This window comes from Impatiens glandulifera, chromosome 2 (genome assembly GCF_907164915.1).
Source record: "Impatiens glandulifera chromosome 2, dImpGla2.1, whole genome shotgun sequence".
Lineage (NCBI taxonomy): Eukaryota > Viridiplantae > Streptophyta > Magnoliopsida > Ericales > Balsaminaceae > Impatiens > Impatiens glandulifera.
The window spans coordinates 55,520,511-55,541,962 of NC_061863.1; the positions used below are offsets into that span (position 1 = coordinate 55,520,511).

Consider the following 21,452-nt stretch of genomic DNA (forward strand, 5'->3'; position numbering starts at 1 on the left):
AATTAGTTCCTTATTTCCTTATTTGTTCAATTGAACAATGTTTTGTCTTAATAATTTAAAATATAGTTAATGTAAATAAAAGATTTATCAATTAATTAATTATTAAATTTTAATAAATTAAATATTTTAAATATCGAAATAATCAAAAAATTTTATAGTCAAATTAATGATATTAAGTAAATAATAAGTTAATAATATTTATACTCTTGAAACAAAATCTAATTTTGTATAATTTTAACAATAAAAAACTCTACCATAATTAGAAACCTCAATAGTAAATCAAACAAGTCCTAATAGGTTGCAGTAAATGTAAACTTGACAAACACTCATTTGAAAAGTTGACCAATTAATAAAAAGTTTATTACAGCATGATATTTGCCACGTGTCAGATTCTTGGAAAGAAACGGTGATTTTGGTACCATGTGGTTCAGCACATACGATAGATGCTCAACAGAGAGAGAAAGCATTTGGGGGTACTTTGGGAACAACCAACCGCCTCATATTTAAATCTGACCGCTGAGAAAAAGCATTTTCTTTCATTCTTACGCCGGCAATACTCGCCGGAATTCTTTCCCCTCCGATCAAATTACGGCGGCGCCGTTTCCAAACCAGTTCTTCCATCCAATCCTACCTTCTTTCGCATTATTTCTCTCTATATCCGTCGACTGATTTCAAGACATGGAAGTGAGTCTCGTTCATCATCATCATCGCCATTTGTAAATTGTAACCGTCATCATTTGAGTCCTGATTTCTTAATCTAGGTGTTTCCACACTATTTCATTCTTTACATCATGAGAATTTTCCGGCGGATCAGTGCAGTTTGATCTCATCGCATACATACTATGGTTAATAGACTTAGATTATGCATCCATTTTGCTGCGTCTCTATAGTTCATCAACAGAATTCAGTAACTATGCCGGATTCTCCAGACGCACCTCCGTTGACCGTGCTAAGTGGTCCTGTGACCGGCTCCAGATCTAATTCTGTAAGAAAGGCTAATATTCTAGTTCAGGGAAGCGAATATAATCGGACTAGTAATAGTCAGAGTCAGAGGATGGCGGTGGTGCCGGGGAAGCGAGAAGCCACGCAGTTGGTCTCCGGCGATCAGCGGGAGGTGAAGATAAACGATATAGTTGGTAATGGAATTTCTGGTATTCTAAATAAGTGGGTGAACTATGGTAAAGGTTGGCGTCCGAGATGGTTTGTGTTGCAAGATGGTGTTCTATCGTATTATAAGATCCATGGACCTGATAAGATTGTTGTCAGTCCAGAGACAGAAAAAGGATCGAAAATTATCGGAGAAGAATCTTTGCGAAGAATTTCCCGTCACAAGACAGCAGGTTCTAAGCCTCGGCGACATCCATTTGGTGAGATTCATCTTAAGGTAAGGTGTCTCTTTCTTGTCTAACACCTATATGATACCATGTACTTAACAGACAACAAGCAGGTCCAAATCAAATTACTCTGAACATTTCTGTACTTGGGTTCTAGATAACTAGTTCTTATATTTCATTCTAATCTAGGATTTGTTTTATTCTTTTATTTTTATTAATCTGCCTAATTCTCTCGGAGAAACTATGTCTGCGGATTATAGACATTTTCAATATAATCTTCAATACAATCTTTAATACAATCTTTCCAATTCCAATAGTTCTTGGGTGAATAAATTATCTGAGCTGTCATGATATCAACATATGATGTGGAAGGCTAATAAGTTCAAATTAATGTAGATCAAATTGAGGACCTTTTGGACATTTCTTCCTTTATCATCCTATTCAATAGTCTTCTGTAGGTTACAGTGTTGAGGTTTGCTAAGTCACAGGTTCACCCATAAATTATTCTCTGGCATTGTTAATGAAGCTTTTTTCTTTTAGTTTCCCAATGTTTGGAAGCTTATGTTACTGTACATATGTTCTGCACTAGAGGACAAGATTCTTTCACCAAGTTGCTAACACAACCTTATCAAGTTTGGGACCAATGCATATATAGAATTGTAATGTGTGCACAAAGCTACAGAGGGACTTAGATCTCGTTCCTTAGCATATCTTGTGGAATATATGTTTATATATAATATATAGTGTTCCCAAGGGGGGTTTTAGACACTATTATTGCTAAGAGATTCTTTTGTGGTGTAACTATTTGTAGCTATGTGACCATTATACTCTTCCAAAATAGAATATACTAACTCATTTTTAACTATTACTAGAAATAGGTAACTTTAGGGGAACAAATTCAAATCTTTCCAATATCTATAACCCAAAAAAGCTAAGGAAATATGCACCTCTAACTCATTCTCCAAAAGGCTCTCTCCAAAGCATGTCCCGTTCTTATGGTATGTGTACGGAGGAATTTAAAAGTGAGACTTCGGTTCAAATGATTGCATCTGTAGTAATTGTCTAGGATGCTATTGAGGAGAATGGAGAGGAGTCCTGTTAATGATGAATTATGAGTCTAGAGCAAGAATGGCCTCTTTATCTTGTTTTGATCTTGAAAAGTTTGTACTTGACCAACAAATTTCTTCTGATTACTTAGAAGGTTCTTTGACATGTTTATTTAAGTTATAGTTGGTTTGCTGCAGGTCTCTTCAATTCGTGAAAGTAGGTCGGATGATAAGAGATTCTCAATTTTCACTGGCACAAAAAGGCTTCACTTGAGGGCTGAAACACGAGAAGACCGGATGGCATGGATGGATGCACTGCAAGCAATAAAGGATTTGTTCCCCAGGATGTCCAACAGCGAACTAATGGCTCCTATGGAAAATATCTATGTATCAACAGAAAAGCTTCGGCAACGATTGTTGGATGAAGGAGTGAATGAGGCGGCCATCCGTGATAGTGAACAGATTATGAGAACGGAGTTTTCTCATTTGCAAAACCAACTTATGCTTCTCAAACAAAAGCATTGGCTCCTTATTGACACACTACGACATTTAGAGGTACATGCAGTATAGAAATTCATGCTCCCATATGCAGAATTATCCTTCAAGTATGCATCTCAAATTGAGTTTTATTTATTTATTTGCTTCTTTGAGGTTCTGTTATTCATGTGCATTATGTAAGATCATTTACTTCTTCATTACTACCTCCAATTCCATTGTGTTAAGTGAGATGTTCTATCACACCATTCCATTCTATTGAATTATAGTAAAGAAGAGCCTCATTTAGTGTCTTCATACTTTTGAAGCATTTGATAACTTATCTTTTATGGTATCTGTTAGCAATTACCATGGAATGCTGACTCCCAGTCTCTCTAATTCTGCAGACATATACTGGAACCTTTTTTTTATATATTTGAAGACACATATGTACAACACCATTTTAATAGCACACATTATGGTGTGTGATAGCCTTAATTATAGAGATGAGCATCGGACTGCATTCACACAAAAGTTGTCTTATAAATTGGGGAAGTAAAACGTGCAAGCATGTTATACCACAAGAACTTAAGTAGGCATGATAAGTTTAACAATAAATGTTTCTTCTTGATATGCAGTAGATTGAAGGCACTATAGTTAACGCAAGTAAACACAAGCTTGAAGTTGCTCCCAATTTTCTTTTAAACATATAAATTTGTGTTAGTTTGCCTGCACCCTTCTGTACCTTGTTTATGGGCACAATATGGATTTGAGTGTATTTTATGTTAAAATCTTATTGTACACATTTGCTATCAACCAAGTATGTAGCATAGTAGAGGTGCATCAATTGTTAGTAATGATAAAATTCCAGTTAACTTCTTCATGACGCAGGAGACATTTTTGTTGCAATACTGAAGTATGGTTTGTTACATATTTTGGTGTGAAATTAAAGGACACAAATATAGAGTTTTTCTCCTTGAGGATCTTATGCATATTTTTACTGTAGAAAAAAAATAACATTAATACCCCAAGAAGCAGAAACATGAAATGTTCAATTAGGAACTGATAAATAGCATTAGGCCATTCTGAAATTGATGGAGAAAAAGAGTATTTTTAGCTATTCTGGACTATACGGAACTAGAATGGGTTATGACGGATAGTCAAATTATTACAAGTATTTTTTGCTCATTTGGCTGTCTTTTTAACATGATAGATCTACAATGAATGGCTGATAGGGATTTGCTTGATTTTTGCATGTTAGAGGGTATGTATCAAAATGGGGAGACATTAGAGGGATATATCAAAAATTCTAAAAAGTTCTCTCCATTTTTATACCAATTGAACTATAACCAGGTGGCTGACTGTACCACAATTCCCTTATAAGTAAAGTGAGAGAAAGAGAAAAACTAAGCAATTATAATGATGATTAATTTTGGTGTTGAAGTGAGAGAAAAATATTATTTTATTGACAAAAAAATTAGACAAGGGTAATTTGGCGATTGTGTTGTTAAATAGTGAATGAATTTATCCAAGAGATGAAATAATTTGGGATTGTTTTTCAAAATTAAAGATCCCATGTATTTGGCAAAGCTTGGGTTCAGATCTAACATGTATTGGTTTGTTTCTGAAAGTATATGGTTAATAAATCAGCAAAATCAGTTTATGCACCCATGGCAAGGCATTATCAAACAGCAATTACAAGTTTTTCCTTTTTGGTTTAAAGGAGTCATACAAGATGCCATGAATGAAGCAATAAGACATCTAATGGAATCAAATATTATATTGGTTGCATTTCTTCTCTTTGTTGCTGGTTGGCTATAGATTTGTTCATTTAGTTTCTTCCTGGATTAGTATTTACAGTATTAGCTTTTGTTTGTGTTTTCTTGGTCTGTCTTGCTTGCTGAGAGGGCAACATTTTCTAAAGTTTTTCTAATTATAGTTACCATGTTACTACTGAAAGTATCTAAACTATATTGTGGTTTCTGCTGAGAAAGTAATATGAGAACATTTCTGTAGACAGAAAAGGTTGACCTAGAGAACACCGTGGTGGATGAAAGCCAGAGAAACTTAAAAGAGTCTGAGTCTACATCAAGGTCAAGGCAAGAAAAGTCGAGTGGTATGACATTACAATTTCTATCTGTTCTATCAAGTGTTATGCTGTTACCTGTACCAGAAAGTTGGTTAGAAGTCTTATCTATGCTTGCTGATTTTACACACGAGCCTATTTGGAAAGTGGTATTTTGTCATAATCACATTCACAATTAAAAACCGTCAAAAGTAAAAATTTGAAATTGATTTTGGCATCAAAATTGTGATTGAATTAACGGAACTTTATTAGATGAAAAGTGTGAAAAAAGTAATTTTTTGACAATATTTTGGATGACGAAATCTTAGATGAAGACGTTTTGCCAACTTATTTTTATTTATTGGCAAAGTGATAAAATTGCATACCAAATAGGCCTTTGTTTTCTCAGCTTATGGACTGATAAAAATATTCCCAAATCTTCTTTTTCTGCAGGCTTCTTTTATTTACACTATAATGAAACTCTGGATTGTTCAGTTTGTTATTGGCTATTTGTGTCTATGAGTATGGAAGGTCAATGGTTTGCATGTGATTGTTGATATTAATGGTAAACTAGCTTCTGGAATTTGGTGTTTCATTGGCCTGACACAAGATGTTGTGCTTGTTAATAATGTCAATAAATATTACTTCAAGAAACTGGTGTTCTTATAATCATACAATTCATAGTTTTATCCTAGATAGCTTTGGAGAATCTACATTCAATGAATAAGCACATGAAACTTCTCTCGGCACATATGCAGAAAGAGCAGAGGGGTATCCATGAATCTTTTAAGTTTGTCTAGCAAACGATCATGTATACTTTTTCAAATGATGATCTTGTGTGTAAGACCACATTCCTTACCCAAAAAAGTTTCCACCACCTCAAATTCCCGTTCCTCCTAGTGACATCCCAAGCTTTAAAAGTGAACTATAGGATCTCTCTTACCATGTGAGAGCTTTCTAAGCAATCCACTTCATCTTCCCATCTTGATGTATCATTGTCACTTTAAAATGATGACCTTAGATAAGGTTGACAATATCCATATTGTAGATGAGAAGACAACCTCTCTATGCCATGGATCCATCCAAAATAGGGTATTTCTATCATAGCCACTAACTAAACTAATCATGCTAAAAGGTTTCCTTCCTTTGCTTCCATATTTTCTTTAAGGCCTGTGAACAATCAGTGTTTAATTCCACTGCCCAAATGCTTTTCCCTTGGAAGATATATGATTGAATCCATTTGACCCCCCCACAAAGTCTATATTTGTTGGTTTTAGTTCAAATAAGTAAAGATTGTTGAGGGAAATAACAAGACAAATATACTACTTGAGTTGTGTGAATATTTCCATTATCATAATCATGAAAATCAATTCAGAAAAAATCTCTTATATATCTATTTTAGGTAATTCTCTCATGCAATAGTACTGGTGTTTATATAGAACTTTTGTCCTTTTACAGAAGGCAGTGAAAGTGAATCTGAAGATGACAATGAAAGAGTTGATGCTGCAGAGGAGGAAACGGACGATGAGGATAATGCTTTCTTTGATACTAAAGATTTTCTATCATCAAGTTCTTTTAAAAGTAGTGGTTCTTCTGAAGAAGGCCTATACGGTCTCGAGTCCGAAGATGATGTTGATCCCTGTATTAAATCTGTGGGAAAGAATTTTCCTCTGGTTAAGCGTCGTAGCAGATTGCCCGAGCCTAAAGAAAAAGAAAAGGGAATAAGCCTCTGGTCAATGATCAAGGACAACATTGGGAAGGACCTCACAAAAGTCTGCCTTCCTGTCTACTTTAATGAACCTATTTCATCACTTCAAAAATGTTTTGAAGATTTGGAATATTCTTACCTCATTGACCGTGCCAATGAATGGGGTAAAAAGGTGAATTTTCTGGTCCATATTTTTCCTTTTCTGATCCGGTTCTGCATGTGTTGTGTGTTGATATAATAACAATTCTGATTATGAAGTGGCTATGGCTTGCATGCTTATATGAGTAATGCTATCTGTGATGCTATGAACAGATCCTATAAGATCTTCGATTTAATGTTCCGTAACACTTTGAGTCATTTCCTAACTCATTGTTATTCAGAACCTGACGCAAGTATATTCCTTGTGGCATTTCCATTCTAAATGTTGGTATTTTGGGCACCCTTTGGTCTTCTCCCTTGGGAATAACAATATATATATATATATATATATATATATATATATATATATATATATATATATATATATTTTCCTTTCTTTTCTGTTTTTGACTTCCTATTCTTTTAAACTGATTTATGACTTCCTTCTATTAGTTAAAATCGTTAGGTTTATTTGTGTACTGAAGGTTCATGATGCAAATGAACATTTTATAAAAGTTGATCTGTAGATAGTTTTATGTAATTGTAAGGGCCTTACTAATAAAAGTCCTGAGGAGTAGCCTTTCATATATTTTGCACGTATAAGAGAGTTATGTTCCTTCATATGTGCTTTGTTAACCACTTTAAGGCTGCTCAACATATTTTATAGGATGGACTTAACTAAGCATAAAGTAATTAAAGTTGGTTTTCCACAAAATCATTCAATTTGTCTATCAACATATCTTGTACTTATTCAACCTATTGAGTCGGGTTGATTTGAAATTTCCTTGTTCCAAGTCATTTTCTTGATATAGGTGGTTGAGTGTTCTCCAATAAGTATGAGGGGCATGTGCTTCTTTCTTCCGAAGATTAAATATACAGATATGTAAATAGCATTTAAGAAAGGATTGGAGTGTTCGCAAATGGAGAAAGTACCAAAGATGATTGAAAACATGAGACTAGAATTGACTGGACTTTCTCCTTTGCATGGTAAAAAGTACAGAAAAATATTAGTTAATAGCAATTTGAAGTTTTGAGTTGTTGAACTTTTCTAGATGGCATTTGAGTCGTGGCATGAAGAGGTTAATGTTAATGGTTCACCACCATTTCAAATGTCATGTTTTATTTCCGTTTGTTCAATTTTTCTGACTTTTACTCTCTATAATCAAATTTCAGGGGAACAGTCTTATGAGGATTCTTAATGTAGCCGCATTTGCAGTATCTGGATATGCTTCTACCGAGGGAAGACACTGCAAACCATTTAATCCGTTACTCGGAGAGACATATGAGGCAGACTACCCAGATAAAGGACTAAGGTTTATCTCTGAAAAGGTAATATGTGGAAGTTAAGTATTGGCCAGTGTGTTTTCAATTTATTAGTGTATCTTTTACAATGTTGTTCATTTAAAATATAAGACTCTGTACATGGGACTTGGATCCACTTCAACACATTGGAACAATATACGCAAGACTCCATTCACTGTTATGGTTAGAAGAGAAAACAAAGTTAGCATTTCCTCAAAAGTCCCAAACTCAGGCCTATTTTTTTCCCTTAAGAATAATCTTTCTTAGTTTCAGATGCTTTATATGCATCATTTTATCATATTCTTAAGTTCATAAAATGGTTGAAAATTTAAAAGAGAACATGTGACTGTATAGGTGGGTAAAGTAGAGAGGAGTCTTCTATTTAGTTAAAATGATAACCCATTATCCAATGAACAACAATGTACTCACCTCATTCAAATCATCAACTAAAACACCTTCTATTTAAAAAAATATACAATTATACCCCTAATGTCTTTTTATCCAAATAGCCTGATTTTCGATAACCTAATTATACCACTTGGTTATTCAAATAACCCTTGATCAAGGAAGTGTTTGTGGCTTGGTATTTGAAGATTCTACATACTTTGTTTTTGTGCTTTGTTATCAAAATATTGAAACCTCTAGATGACTCAAAATTAGACGCATAACGAGGTTGGTTTATCATGGTCAGGTCAGTCATCATCCAATGGTTGTTGCGTGCCATTGTGAGGGAGCTGGATGGAAGTTTTGGGGCGATAGTGACTTGAAAAGCAAATTCTGGGGTCGCTCAATTCAGCTAGACCCTGTTGGTGCTTTGACCTTGGAATTTGGTGATGGAGAAAACTTTCAATGGAGTAAGGTGAAAAGAGAAGCAAATTTGATCTAATACTGGAATTATCGGTTTTTATTATGTCCTTTTCAATACTGTGTTTTCTTTCCAGGTGACCACATCCATATACAATCTTATTCTGGGAAAGTTGTACTGTGATCACTATGGCACAATGCGTATACAGGGAAATGGAAACTATTCATGCAAACTAAAATTCAAAGAACAGTCTATCATAGACAGAAATCCTCATCAGGTGCTTATGCTTCTTATCTCATTATTACATGTATGCTAAGTGTGAGTTCTAGTTTGCATCTGATTAGATGGTCTCAACCTCATCGTCATCAATTGATTTTAAGATGATGTCTGGATAGTTGGCATTGGGCATAATGTACATAGACTCAATCAGTTCTATTATGTTGCCCATGGAGTATGATCATAGGATAGAGGATACTCTGCAGAGTTAATGTACTTATGCCTTGTTTAATGAAGGGTTTAATCCAAATAGCCCCTTGTTGATTTTGAAGTGGAAAATGTTGGAGTTTTTCTTGGAATGTATGAAGAGGAAAACAAAGGTTTGTTAATATTTGTGCAGGTGCATGGAGTTGTTCAAGATAAAAATGGGAAAACAGTGGCAACTCTGTTTGGAAAGTGGGATGAGAGCATGCATTACATAATTGGGGATTGTTCAGTGAAAGGAAAAGGACCAGAATCTTTGTCTGGAGCCCGTTTGCTATGGAAGAGAAGCCAGCCTCCCAAGTTCCCTACTAGATATAATTTGACTCGGTTTGCCATGACCTTGAATGAAATAACCCCAGGCCTCAAGGTACTACCCTAACATATATATATATATATATTGTTTCATACTTCAAATTTTGATTAAAGTCTTGAATAATGAATGAAAATATGCAGGAGAAGCTGCCACCAACCGATTCAAGGCTGAGACCAGATCAAAGGTGCTTGGAGAATGGGGAGTATGATATGGCATATTCAGAGAAGCTGCGACTGGAGCAGAGGCAGCGTCAGGTAATAAATATATATATATATAAAATGAGTCTACTTACTACTACTATTACTAATACTACTTTTAGAATGAAATTATGTAATGAAAATCTGGTGGTGTAGGCTCGGAAGATGCAGGAAAGTGGGTGGAAACCGGGGTGGTTCAGAAAGGAGAAAGGAGGAGAGGAAGGAGGGGGGTATAAATACATTGGTGGTTATTGGGAGGCTAGAGAAAAGAAGGTATGGGATTCATGTCCTGATATCTTTGGTCAAATCCCACCTGTAGTAATAGACCATACAACAACAACAACAACATAAACACAGTGAAATATATTGTGTAGTGTAATATGCATGCCAAAAAATCTCATTTTTTTTTCCTTTCTAAAGTCCCACATTTGTTGTTGTGCCTGTCTGTAGTCTTTTCTTTCATTGTTGTCAATTCTCAGCCCATCCATTAGGTTTTAATTCATGGAAGTTAACACATGTAGTCACCATTGAATGATAATAATAATAATAATTCATGTTGAACATTTTGGAAATAGCAGCTTCTTCGAGTCTGTTTTGAATATATATATATATATGTAAATCATGAAAAGAGAAAATTTGTATGGCCAACCTGCCTGCCAGTTTCAAATGTAAAGGAATTATTGATTTTGTCTTCTTCATTTAAAGAATTTTCTTTGGGATGTTATGTTTGTTCTTATATTCTTCTAAGCAAAGATACTTGTCATTTGTTTGTTTGTTTTTTTCTACAATTTTGCATTGTAGACATAAAAAGTTAAATCACATTTCTTATCAAATTTAATCAAAATCAAAATTACTATTATATATTTTTTTTGTAAAATAGGAAGACACTCTAGTACTGTATTTTTAAAAGAAACATTTTATCAATCGTTTAAAAAATACTTGTGTTTATCTCCGGCCAAACGTTAAATTTTCAGTGACCGGCACTAACGTGATAACATGGAGTCTGATGTAAGAGAACTTACGGATGAACCGTAAAAAAAATTATTGCAGTTTAGGAGATGAGATAAAAAAGAGAAAAATGTTAATGTCAAACAGGAAAAATTAGGTTCAAATTGTATAATTTCTTGATGATATAAACTATAACAACTAATTAGAACATTTTAGGGCTAGGTTTACATACTTATGTAGATTAGGTATTCAAATGTCTTTATTCAATTTTAAAAATAATTATGCTAAGAATTATGAATAAAATATAAAATAAATTAAATAATTATAGATTTGAGAAATTTATGTGTAGAATCCAAAATTGCGTTAGAAAATCTTCCGGAAATTGGAGGAAATGACCCTCAAGAGGGGCCTAATTACAGATGGTGCGGGTCCATAATTTTAATAGTGCTGGTGACCCTTTTTTTTTAATGACAATTATACTTTTGCGTAACGCAACCGATTTCAATTTTTTATTTTTTTCGTCTCGCGGTTGCGTGACGCAACTGAAGTTGCGTGACGCAACTGAAGTTGCGTGACGCGATTGCGTAACACAACTGGAGCATTTTCGTTCAAAAATTTTCATAATTAAAATTTTTTAAAAAATAAAAAATTACGTCACGCAACCTGAGGTGCGTGACGTAATAGGGACATTTTCGTAAAAAAAAAAAAAATAAAAATAAAAAAAATACCAGCGCTGTTAAAATTATGGCCCATATCATATGTAATTAGGCCCTCTTGTGTGTCACTTCCTCAAATTTCCCTCGGAAAGAATCAAATTAAGAAGATGATGAAGGGAGTAGGAGGTCCGCTTCTGTGTATCGGCGATCTGCTGAATGACGTCGGAGAAGGCGCCGATGATTCACCTTTCTCTCCTTCTTCTTCCTCTTCCTCTTCTTCTCCAACTCTCTCTGCCGACACTCTCAATCTACATCCCTCTCACCTATCCACACTCTTTCAGGTCCGCATCTCTCTCTTTCTCTTTCTCTTTACTTTTGCATCGCCATATAATTGTTTTATCATTTTGACAACAAAATTGTAAGTGATCTAGCTTCAATTTTTGTTGATTTGGCTTGACTAGGCTAGAAATGTGGATCTGCTAATTAATATAGCCAGGTTTTTGAAACTTTAAGCTTCGACTAATAATATTCATTAATATGATTTGATTTGATCTGATCTGATTGATTGAAATTAGATATTCCATATCTTGAAAAGACATCATCACAACAATTTGAAGATTATCAATTCTCTCTTTAACTTCTTTAAGACCTGCAACGAGCTTGTTCACTTGTCAATTTAAAAAACATAACAGTTTGATTACAGCTTAAGTTGTTTCAATTGATATTTACAAATATTATTATGAACTTGATTCAGGAGAATTACAATAAGCTGAATGAGGTGTTTGCTGGTACCGATCATTCTTGGACAGCTTCCACTCTCAAGGTGATGATTAAATGGTCTCCTATTTCATTATTTGTTTTACATTTTTCAGTTGTTTTCGTGTTTCCAAGGGAATACAATTGTTCTTTCGGAAGCATGTCCTCATCATTGATTGAGAAGTTTCAGCCATCGATTGGATTCTCACTCTGGTCTATGTTTTTTCTGGCTTTAGCTGTGCGTGGCTTTAGAAAGTGCAAACAAATTGGTGCAATTAACAGACACACATGCAGAAGTAGTGGCAGAGAAGATTGAAGAGCTGGAGAAAGTTGTGAAGAGAAGTGATTCTACCATAGCATCAGCCAAATCTATCCACACCTCCCTTAACCAAAAGGGGGAAGAATGATTGTCCAAAGTATGTCATTTTCTTTCTTTCTTTCTTTTCAATTAGGGTTTATTCCCCCCCCCGGAGGAGGAGGAGTACGATCTCCCATTTAAATCAGAACGTTTTGAGACTTGCTAGTCTGTCATCTTTATTTAATCTAAAGTTAGTTAGGGATTAATTTGCTAGTACATGAAGCATTATCGAAACTTTAGGAGAAACTTGAGAATTGATTGATACAAGTTAACATACAAGATTACCTATTATTTAGACTTGAAGTTGTAGTAGTGTCTTCTATACCAATTGTTTTTATCATCAACTTTTCACCATCGTGGATTCTTCACTTCTTCACATCATTTTGTATATTTTGATAGCATTTTGTGGATCTCTTAAGTTGGTTTCAATTTTTAGGTGCATCACTGACAGCGGGTTTATGGGTTTAGGATACTGACACCAATGATGGAGTTTCCATCAAGATCGATCCTTTTCGACAGCAACCCTTTGGATTGTCACATTTTGGTAGTTGTCGATTTCACTCCATCATGATTGGTGTTTCTAAAAATATAGTGGTTTAATCAATCTGGATTGTTGTATGAAGAACTCAAATAAATCAAATTCCAATTCAAATGTTTAAGCAAATCTCACTCAATATGCATTTACATAAAAGTTGAATAAACACATTTCACTCAATATGTATTCATATATATATAAAAAAAAAAACTGTATGGACTTAAAATACCTTAAGTTGTACTTAGGGTAATAATGGTAAGTTGTTTATTTGAGTATTTCATATTGCAATTTGAGTATTTCAAATGGAAAGAGTCTCACATAATAGATATTAAGCTGATCTGTATATATGATGCATTGAATAGTCTTTATGTTGAGAAAATAAAACATTAGTTATATCATTTATTAATTTAAATATAAATAATAAAATATTATGAATGGTGTTATTTAATTTTTTTTAATAATAGTACATTATTCTAATTAATTTTAATTTCAATGAAAATATTAGTATGATATTTTTTAAGAATTTGATTTTAGCAATTAAATAAATCAATGAAATTAGTTTTATCATTTTTTTTAAAAAAAAAAAAAACGAATTTAGTAACATATCGAATAAATATATTATACTATTATTGTCAACATTAATAATAATAGTGAGAAAAAAATTACCATACCATGAATATAACTAGCATTTTAGCTAGTGCAGAATATATAAGTGTGACTTTATAATTTAATATTATTATTTATCTAATTATTAAAAAATATGACAAATTTACATTTATTTACTTATTTTATATTTTTTTAAATCTACCTAAAATTATATAAATTATAAACATTCACTAAGTGAAAATAAAAATAATATAAATAAAAACAAATCTTCAAACATTAAATTTTGAATCAAATTATCAATTAAATATAAAGTCCTATTTTTTTTTAGAATATTACTTATTATTATATACTTATTTAAAAATAATAATATTTAAAAAATCATATAACTAATTATTTAAGTTTTATATTTTTTATATCTATAATAATTTTGATTATTTAATAACCAAATTCAATGGTGCATTTATAAACATTCGATTACACCTTTAGGTATAAACCCTTAGATTTTTATCACAAAGGTTTGTGTTACTCCAGCCCACATTTCCTTTATGGACGAATCTTTAAGTTTTCTCATCAATGTTTGCGTTATTCAAACCGACATTCTCTCATTGGACAAACCCTTAGGTTTTCTCAAGTCGTGGCAAATTCAAAACATACATATAATAACATTTTTTATTTTACTTTTAACCGTTTTAAGTTTATGGGCGGGTCAACCCACAATCCGACATAAGTATCTGTTTACTCTCATATATATATATATATATATAAATATATATTCAAATTAACCACAACTCTCGACCCGACAATTCAGACACTTTTTGAAATTAAGCATCATTTTGTATATATAGAGATTACCACCACAAAATAAATAAATATTTTAAATTAATCCTCAATATGACTCTATCTTAAACTGAAAATTCTAATATTAGTTTAAAGAATTCTTTGATTTATAAAGTAAACAATTATAATATACAATAATCTCATATATATATATAATATTTAAGTAAAAGGTAGGTCTATTTTATAGCATGTGTTATGTTGTACTTGTTTAATTTATAAATTATTCCTTACTTAAACGCAGGGTTGATATTAATATAATTATTTATTTTATATGATATATAATTTTATTAAAAGTAAATCAATAATAATTTAATTATTAAAATAATAGAAAATATATAAAAAAATAATATTTTATCATTTTCTACCCTCACTGATACTGTAACGATTTAGTTTAAACCTTGCTATCTTTTGGTAATAATAGTTGGTACTTTGTCACTTTTATACTAATATTATGTGTACATTTGTTTGTGTATCAGCTAAAGTTCATGGATAGTTTGTTCTTTTATAGACAATGAATGTGAGTAAATAAAATTAAAAATAATTAAGACAATGATTTGTAATAAATAATTGGATTTTTTTATAAGAAATTATTTCTTATTTAATTCAATTGGGAATTACATATAAAAAAAATAATTATTAAATAATACAAAATGAAATTTATAAAATCAGTACAAACAATTAATAAATTAGATATTAAATTATACGAACCATTTACAAAATTAAAATTATCAATATATAAGATAAAAAAATTATACAATTTTGTTGAGGGTCACTCTATTTACAAACTGAGAGTTTATATATAAATGATGAGTGTTGACTTAAAGTAACCCGAGTGAATCATTAAATTGTGTGCGAAGAATCTCTATTAAATATTCTGCACTTAAATTATTATTAGTCGTGGAGGTTTGATAGACACCGCTAGAAAAATGATAATTGATTATATATATATATATATATATATGAAAAAGTGAGAAATTTGTACCTATATAAAAGATCAAATCAAATAGCTCATTCTTAAAAATATGTAAAAAAATACTTCATATGGTGTGAGAAGTAAACGATTCACCGATGATTGTGAGTATTATTCTGATCACACAAATCTAAGATGAAAATTTTGAGGTGTCAGCACCGAACAAAACATAGCACAAACTCAAATATGAGTGTGAAAATAAAACAACACCCTCCTATGCTAAAAAAAAAAAAATTGTCTAAAAATATATGCTTTTTTTTCACTTTACAGCCATTTTTATATTTTTTTAAAAAGAAAAAAGTTGACAAAATGTTATGGAAACTGATTCAAAACACACCATAAGCATAATATTATAAAATGTATATTTTTATTGAATAAGTTGGATTGAATAAGAAAAATAATTTAAGACTAGATCTTGGGATTATATTTTTGGAGAAAAGAGATGTCATATTACTCATAATCATAATTAATTAATCTTATGAGCAATGATTACAACACATTAAACCCGCACTTTGTTACTAGTCATTAGTAAATAAGATTAATATATTTACCAAAGTACCCTAATTTTTTAAAATTTTCCATATTCTATATATTTGTCATTAGTATCATCTTATTGTTCACTAAAAAAAATATTACTACACATATTTTTGAGTTTGGTATATGAATTTGTTTGATATAAATTTAGAGTGGGTTTGATTCAACGTTTAATTTTAAGTGTTTATCGTTTATGTAATAACTTACTGCAGTAGTTTTGCGTAATCAACTAACGTAAAAAATTATAATTAGACACATTTGTCTCTCTGACGCCTTTTTTTTCTAACCGAATAAATTGGAACAAATAAGTTTAAATGTAAGTTGAATTATATCAAATGTATCAAGAAAATAAACTGAAACAAATAAGTTAAGTATAAACCGAATCAATCTTACTTAAAAATATATATTTTGAGTTAATAAATTGTTACATAAATTTTAGTGAATAAACAAATATATATATATATATATTTGTGATTTTAACGAATAAACTGAATAATTTGAAATAATAAAAAAATAAATAAACAATTAAGCAATATCAAATATAACCTACACTAATTTTATATTTTATTTATTTATTAATATATAAATTAACATTTATCTATTAACATGATTTTCACTTTTGAAGACTATCAACATTAACTACCAACATTAAGTATAATAAATAGTTGTGAATAAATATAATCAAACTAGCCCATCCATTCAAGACAATATGTCGGATCAAACAAAGGAAACCTGATTCGATTTGACTAAGTCTCATCACGTTGAATTAATATTGTGATTCTTATTTATAATCCAAGCAAAAATTGAAATGAATTTATTTAAAATTGTTTTAGGTTATAGTTAGTATTTTATTATTTCATATATATAAATTGAAATCAAATCAATAATATTAATTTTAAAGATTTTTTTAACGAACATGCATTCGTCTTTAGTAATTTTGGGAAATCTGAATCAAGCCAATATATATGTCCGGTCTGAAGAATTGAGTTATTATTTTTTTTTTATTATTATTTTTTTATAAATTATTTAGTTGGAGAGAAATTAGTGTATTTTTCAATTCATGTATTTGATCTATACTTTTAATTAATAATGTAATTATTATGATATTATTTATTTCGTTATGAAAAGTCCATGAAGTCGGTTACAGAGTTCATCTCATTTTTAAGATTTCAGTGCATGCTATATTTTTTATTGTGTATACTATCGTTATTTCTCTTTGTGTCATATTTTATTTCGTTGTGTTTTTATATTTTATGAATAATATTTTAAAAAAAAGATGCTAGCATTTCTTACTATATAACATATTTTTAAATTAAAGCGTTCTAAGTAAAAATACGAATCATAACCTTTATTTTTAAGATTTACTCTTTTCATTCGAGTTAACCTAACAGAGTTAAAGATTAAATATAATATACAAATTCTTTCCAAATTTAATAATTGTAAGAGCATTAATTGAAAATATATATATATATATATATATATATATATAAATTAACAAGGTATTCATATAAGTAAGAATTATTGTGTTCCTCTCAAAGATGTATAATGATGCCATTAAATTATTATGTTGATATGAAAATTAATATAATATTATTATTAACAAAAGTTAAATAAAATTTCACCTTTTTCTCCATAGAAACGTGGAGGGGCATTATTGTCTATTACTCCCTTTCTTCCTCCTTTAACTTTCTCTGTATATTTTTCTTCTTCACTTTTCACATTCTCTCTCTAGCATGGCAGCAGCATCTCTATTCTCAAGCTCTCTCAGAGAGAGAAACGCAATTGTACGACTCACTAGTTTCAGATAGATAGAGAGAGAAAGACGCATTCTAGGTCTGAATGTCCGGCTTAGCTTCGGAAAATGCATTTGTTTTTTGATCAGGAGAACAATATCAATATGAAGAAGATGAAGACCTCTCAGCAACAAAAAGAAGAAGTCGAAGAAGAAGAAGAGAAGGAAAGAGTTATCTACATGGAAAGAGATTCTATAACCGTCGTCGGACGTTCTCGTTCACAGGCCGGAACACGGCGAGTCACTCCAATCATCGCCGTCAACGATTCCTCCGCCACCTCCGTTGTGGAGAAGTTCCTCCCGAACGGAGATCTGTACATCGGGAGCTTCTCAGGAAACGTGCCTCAAGGATTAGGTAAGTATCTCTGGAAGGACGGATGTTTATACGAAGGAGACTGGAAGAGAGGGAAAGCTAACGGTAAAGGAAAGTTCTCATGGCCGTCCGGCGCTACTTTTGAAGGCGAGTTTAAGGCTGGGAGAATGGATGGATTCGGAACATTTGTTGGATCTAACGGCGATTCGTACATCGGTTTCTGGTCAGCAGATCATAAGCAAGGACATGGAGTCAAGCGTTACACTAACGGTGAATTTTACGACGGTTCGTGGCGGCGTAATCTACAGGATGGCCATGGACGGTACGTTTGGAAGAACGGTAACGAATACGTAGGCGATTGGCGTGGAGGCATTATCAATGGAAGAGGAACATTGATTTGGGGAAACGGAAACCGATATGACGGAAGTTGGGAGAACGGTGTTCCTAAAGGGAGCGGCGTGTTTACCTGGCCGGACGGGAGCTGCTATAACGGTTCATGGAGCAAGGACAGGGAATGGAAAGGCAATAGTGTTAATAAATGTGGTAAGATCTCGGTGCCATCAGTAAGGATGATGGCTGAACCTTCGATGGCGACGAAGAAGAGATCATCGTCGTCTGTGGAAGGATCTAGAGGAAGCTGTACATGGAGGAATTTCAGGAAAATTTGTATATGGGAATCAGATGGAGAAGCAGGAGATATAACCTGCGATATAGTTGATAATGTGGAGGCGTCTATGTTCTACAGCGGTTTCCGCCAGTTTCGTCCAAGTTCATGTTGCTTCGATGGAGGAGAGGTTAAGAAGCCTGGGCAGATGATATCAGAAGGCCATAAGAGCTACTCATTGATGCTCAATCTTCAACTCGGTATCAGGTAATCTGTTCTTCTTCTTCTTCTATGTTCAATCTCACTAGGTTTTATGAGCAAGATGATGACTAATCAACTGAAACATAATTAGGCATTCAGTTAGTAAACTTACCTCCATTGATCGAGATCTGAAACTAAGTGATTTTGATCCGAAAAAGAAGTTCTGGACTAAGTTTCCTCGTGAAGGATCGGAGGTTACACTTCCTCATCAGTCTGGCGAATTCCGATGGAAAGATTATTGCCCAATGGTCTTCAGGTATATTATATATGATTGAATCTCTAAATTGGTTGATGATTCTTCTTCTAAATTGGATTGGATTGGATGATGAACAGACATTTAAGGGAGCTATTCCAAGTGAATCCCGACGATTACACGCAAGCTGTTTGTGGAAATGACGCACTGAGAGAACTTTCATCTCCAGGGAAGAGTGGAAGCTTCTTCTATTTGACACAAGATGATAGGTTCATGATTAAAACTGTGAAGAAATCTGAAGTAAAGGTTAGTTTTCTTCTATCTATGATCATCATCAATTCAACATAGATATGTTGAATTGAGAATCCTCTTGTTCAAACTCAGGTGCTTATTAAGATGTTACCAAGTTATTATCAGCATGTCTGTCGATACGAGAATACCCTAGTCACTAAATTCTTCGGTGTCCATTGTGTAAAACCAGTTGGTCGAGTCAAGGTAAGACAAATCGAACCATATTGTCAAACTAAACTTGGTTATAGAAATTAACCTATCATTTTCTTGCAGACACGGTTTGTGGTTATGGGTAACTTCTTTTGCTCGGACTATCGAATACACAGGCGATTTGACCTTAAAGGGTCATCCTTTGGGCGGACAGCAAACAAATCGAAAGAAGAGATTGACGAAACCACCATACTTAAAGATCTTGATCTCGATTTTGTATTTCACCTTGACAAGATTTGGTTCCAAGCACTTATTGAGTAAGAAATCTTCAACATACTTTCACTAATCACACAATGCAATGTGACATTCACTCTAATGAATTATATATGGTTATTCACTTCCTCTTTAGGCAAATTGATCGAGATTGTGAATTCTTGGAAACCTCGAGAATAATGGATTACAGTCTCTTGGTTGGTATTCACTTCCAAAATGATGATAATATGGCCGACAAAATAGGTCTCTCGCCCTTTATTCCTCGAGTTGGTAAGTAGTAATGAGCAAATTTGAAAACACGTCTTAAAATTTCTCATCAGATCCAAAAAATGTTTTCTTTCCAAAAGGATGAGAATTTAGTTAAGACAACAACAAGAATGACAACAATATTGGTTTCTTTTAGGGAAAAACGGTTCGTATCAAAAGGAGAAGTTCATGCGTGGCTGTCGTTTTCTTGAAGCAGAGCTACAAGGCATGGATCGATTCTTATCTGGCAGGTAATAATAATAATACACAATTGATAGGGAATAGTTTATGAAAATTTATTGACAGTTTTTCATCTAAATCGTTTGGTTGTTTTTGTTTCGAATTAGGAAGCCAGTTATGAGATTAGGAGTAAACATGCCTGCAAGGGCGGAAGGAGTGGATCGGAGAAGTGATTTTGACGGTTCGTTATCATCATCTAGGGGTCGAACATACAAAGTAGTACTCTACTTTGGTATAATCGACATATTGCAGGATTACGACATAACCAAGAAGCTCGAACATGCTTATAAATCGCTGCAAGCCAATCCAGCCTCTATATCAGCCGTCGATCCAAAACATTATTCTAAGAGATTCCGAGATTTCATCTTAAGAATCTTTAAAGAAGATAGATGAATAATGTACATACATTTGTTTCCCATGTGAGAAAAGGGTGGATTTTGATTACATTAGTGTTTCTTTTTTGGGATTAAGAATTCAAAAATATAGATAGTGGGATTTGGAATTAAATTAATTGTATATAGAGGAATTACCTTTTTTTAAAGGATTGGGGAATTTTGTGACATGTGAGAGATTATTGAAATGTTTTAATGTTTTTATCAAGTAAATAATTGATTTTGTAATGTTGGTTTGTTTGAATTTTTTAAATAAAATATGAATTTTAAACATTTCTTAAAAATTTTGAATATTTTTTTTTTGTGAAGTTATAATTTTATAAAATAGATAAAAATAACTTTACATTATAATAATATTAATTGGATTTTCTAACCCAAAATAGTCTCATCTAAAAATGAATTATAATAAATTTGTAATATTTTATAAGTCAAAATATTGTTTTAAAAAATGATGTTTTTTCTTTATTTATTGCCATGACTTGCAAATTTTGTTTTTCTACTATCAATTAAAATAATGATATGCACAAATTATTCCATGCAAAAATAAATGGAATTTAAAAATAAATAAAGTAGTAGGAATGGGAGTGTTTTTTTTTAAGGAGCAGTTGAAAAAAAAAACATAAAAAGGAGAGAAA

The 21,452-nt window shown here is 32.2% G+C and overlaps 3 protein-coding genes across 3 annotated transcripts; all 3 read left to right on the plus strand.

Moving 5' to 3' along the window:
* Positions 1 to 539: 539 nt before the first annotated feature.
* On the plus strand, positions 540 to 10,560 carry LOC124923959 (oxysterol-binding protein-related protein 1C-like). Its single transcript, XM_047463970.1, has 10 exons — positions 540 to 1,384; positions 2,579 to 2,935; positions 4,871 to 4,970; positions 6,378 to 6,799; positions 7,939 to 8,094; positions 8,759 to 8,926; positions 9,009 to 9,149; positions 9,489 to 9,719; positions 9,806 to 9,919; positions 10,019 to 10,560. The coding sequence occupies exons 1-10, from the start codon at positions 863 to 865 to the stop codon at positions 10,211 to 10,213; spliced, it is 2,406 nt and encodes an 801-aa protein (XP_047319926.1). The 5' UTR covers positions 540 to 862; the 3' UTR covers positions 10,214 to 10,560.
* Positions 10,561 to 11,611: 1,051 nt separating this feature from the next.
* Positions 11,612 to 12,918, plus strand: LOC124923960. The gene is made up of 3 exons (XM_047463971.1): positions 11,612 to 11,807; positions 12,221 to 12,289; positions 12,459 to 12,918. Exons 1-3 carry the CDS (start codon positions 11,634 to 11,636, stop codon positions 12,627 to 12,629), a joined length of 414 nt encoding a protein of 137 aa, XP_047319927.1. The 5' UTR covers positions 11,612 to 11,633; the 3' UTR covers positions 12,630 to 12,918.
* Positions 12,919 to 17,803: 4,885 nt separating this feature from the next.
* Positions 17,804 to 21,005, plus strand: LOC124925669 (phosphatidylinositol 4-phosphate 5-kinase 2-like). The gene is made up of 8 exons (XM_047465741.1): positions 17,804 to 19,038; positions 19,124 to 19,288; positions 19,366 to 19,531; positions 19,610 to 19,720; positions 19,790 to 19,983; positions 20,076 to 20,209; positions 20,343 to 20,436; positions 20,533 to 21,005. The coding sequence occupies exons 1-8, from the start codon at positions 17,924 to 17,926 to the stop codon at positions 20,816 to 20,818; spliced, it is 2,265 nt and encodes a 754-aa protein (XP_047321697.1). The 5' UTR covers positions 17,804 to 17,923; the 3' UTR covers positions 20,819 to 21,005.
* Positions 21,006 to 21,452: the final 447 nt, after the last annotated feature.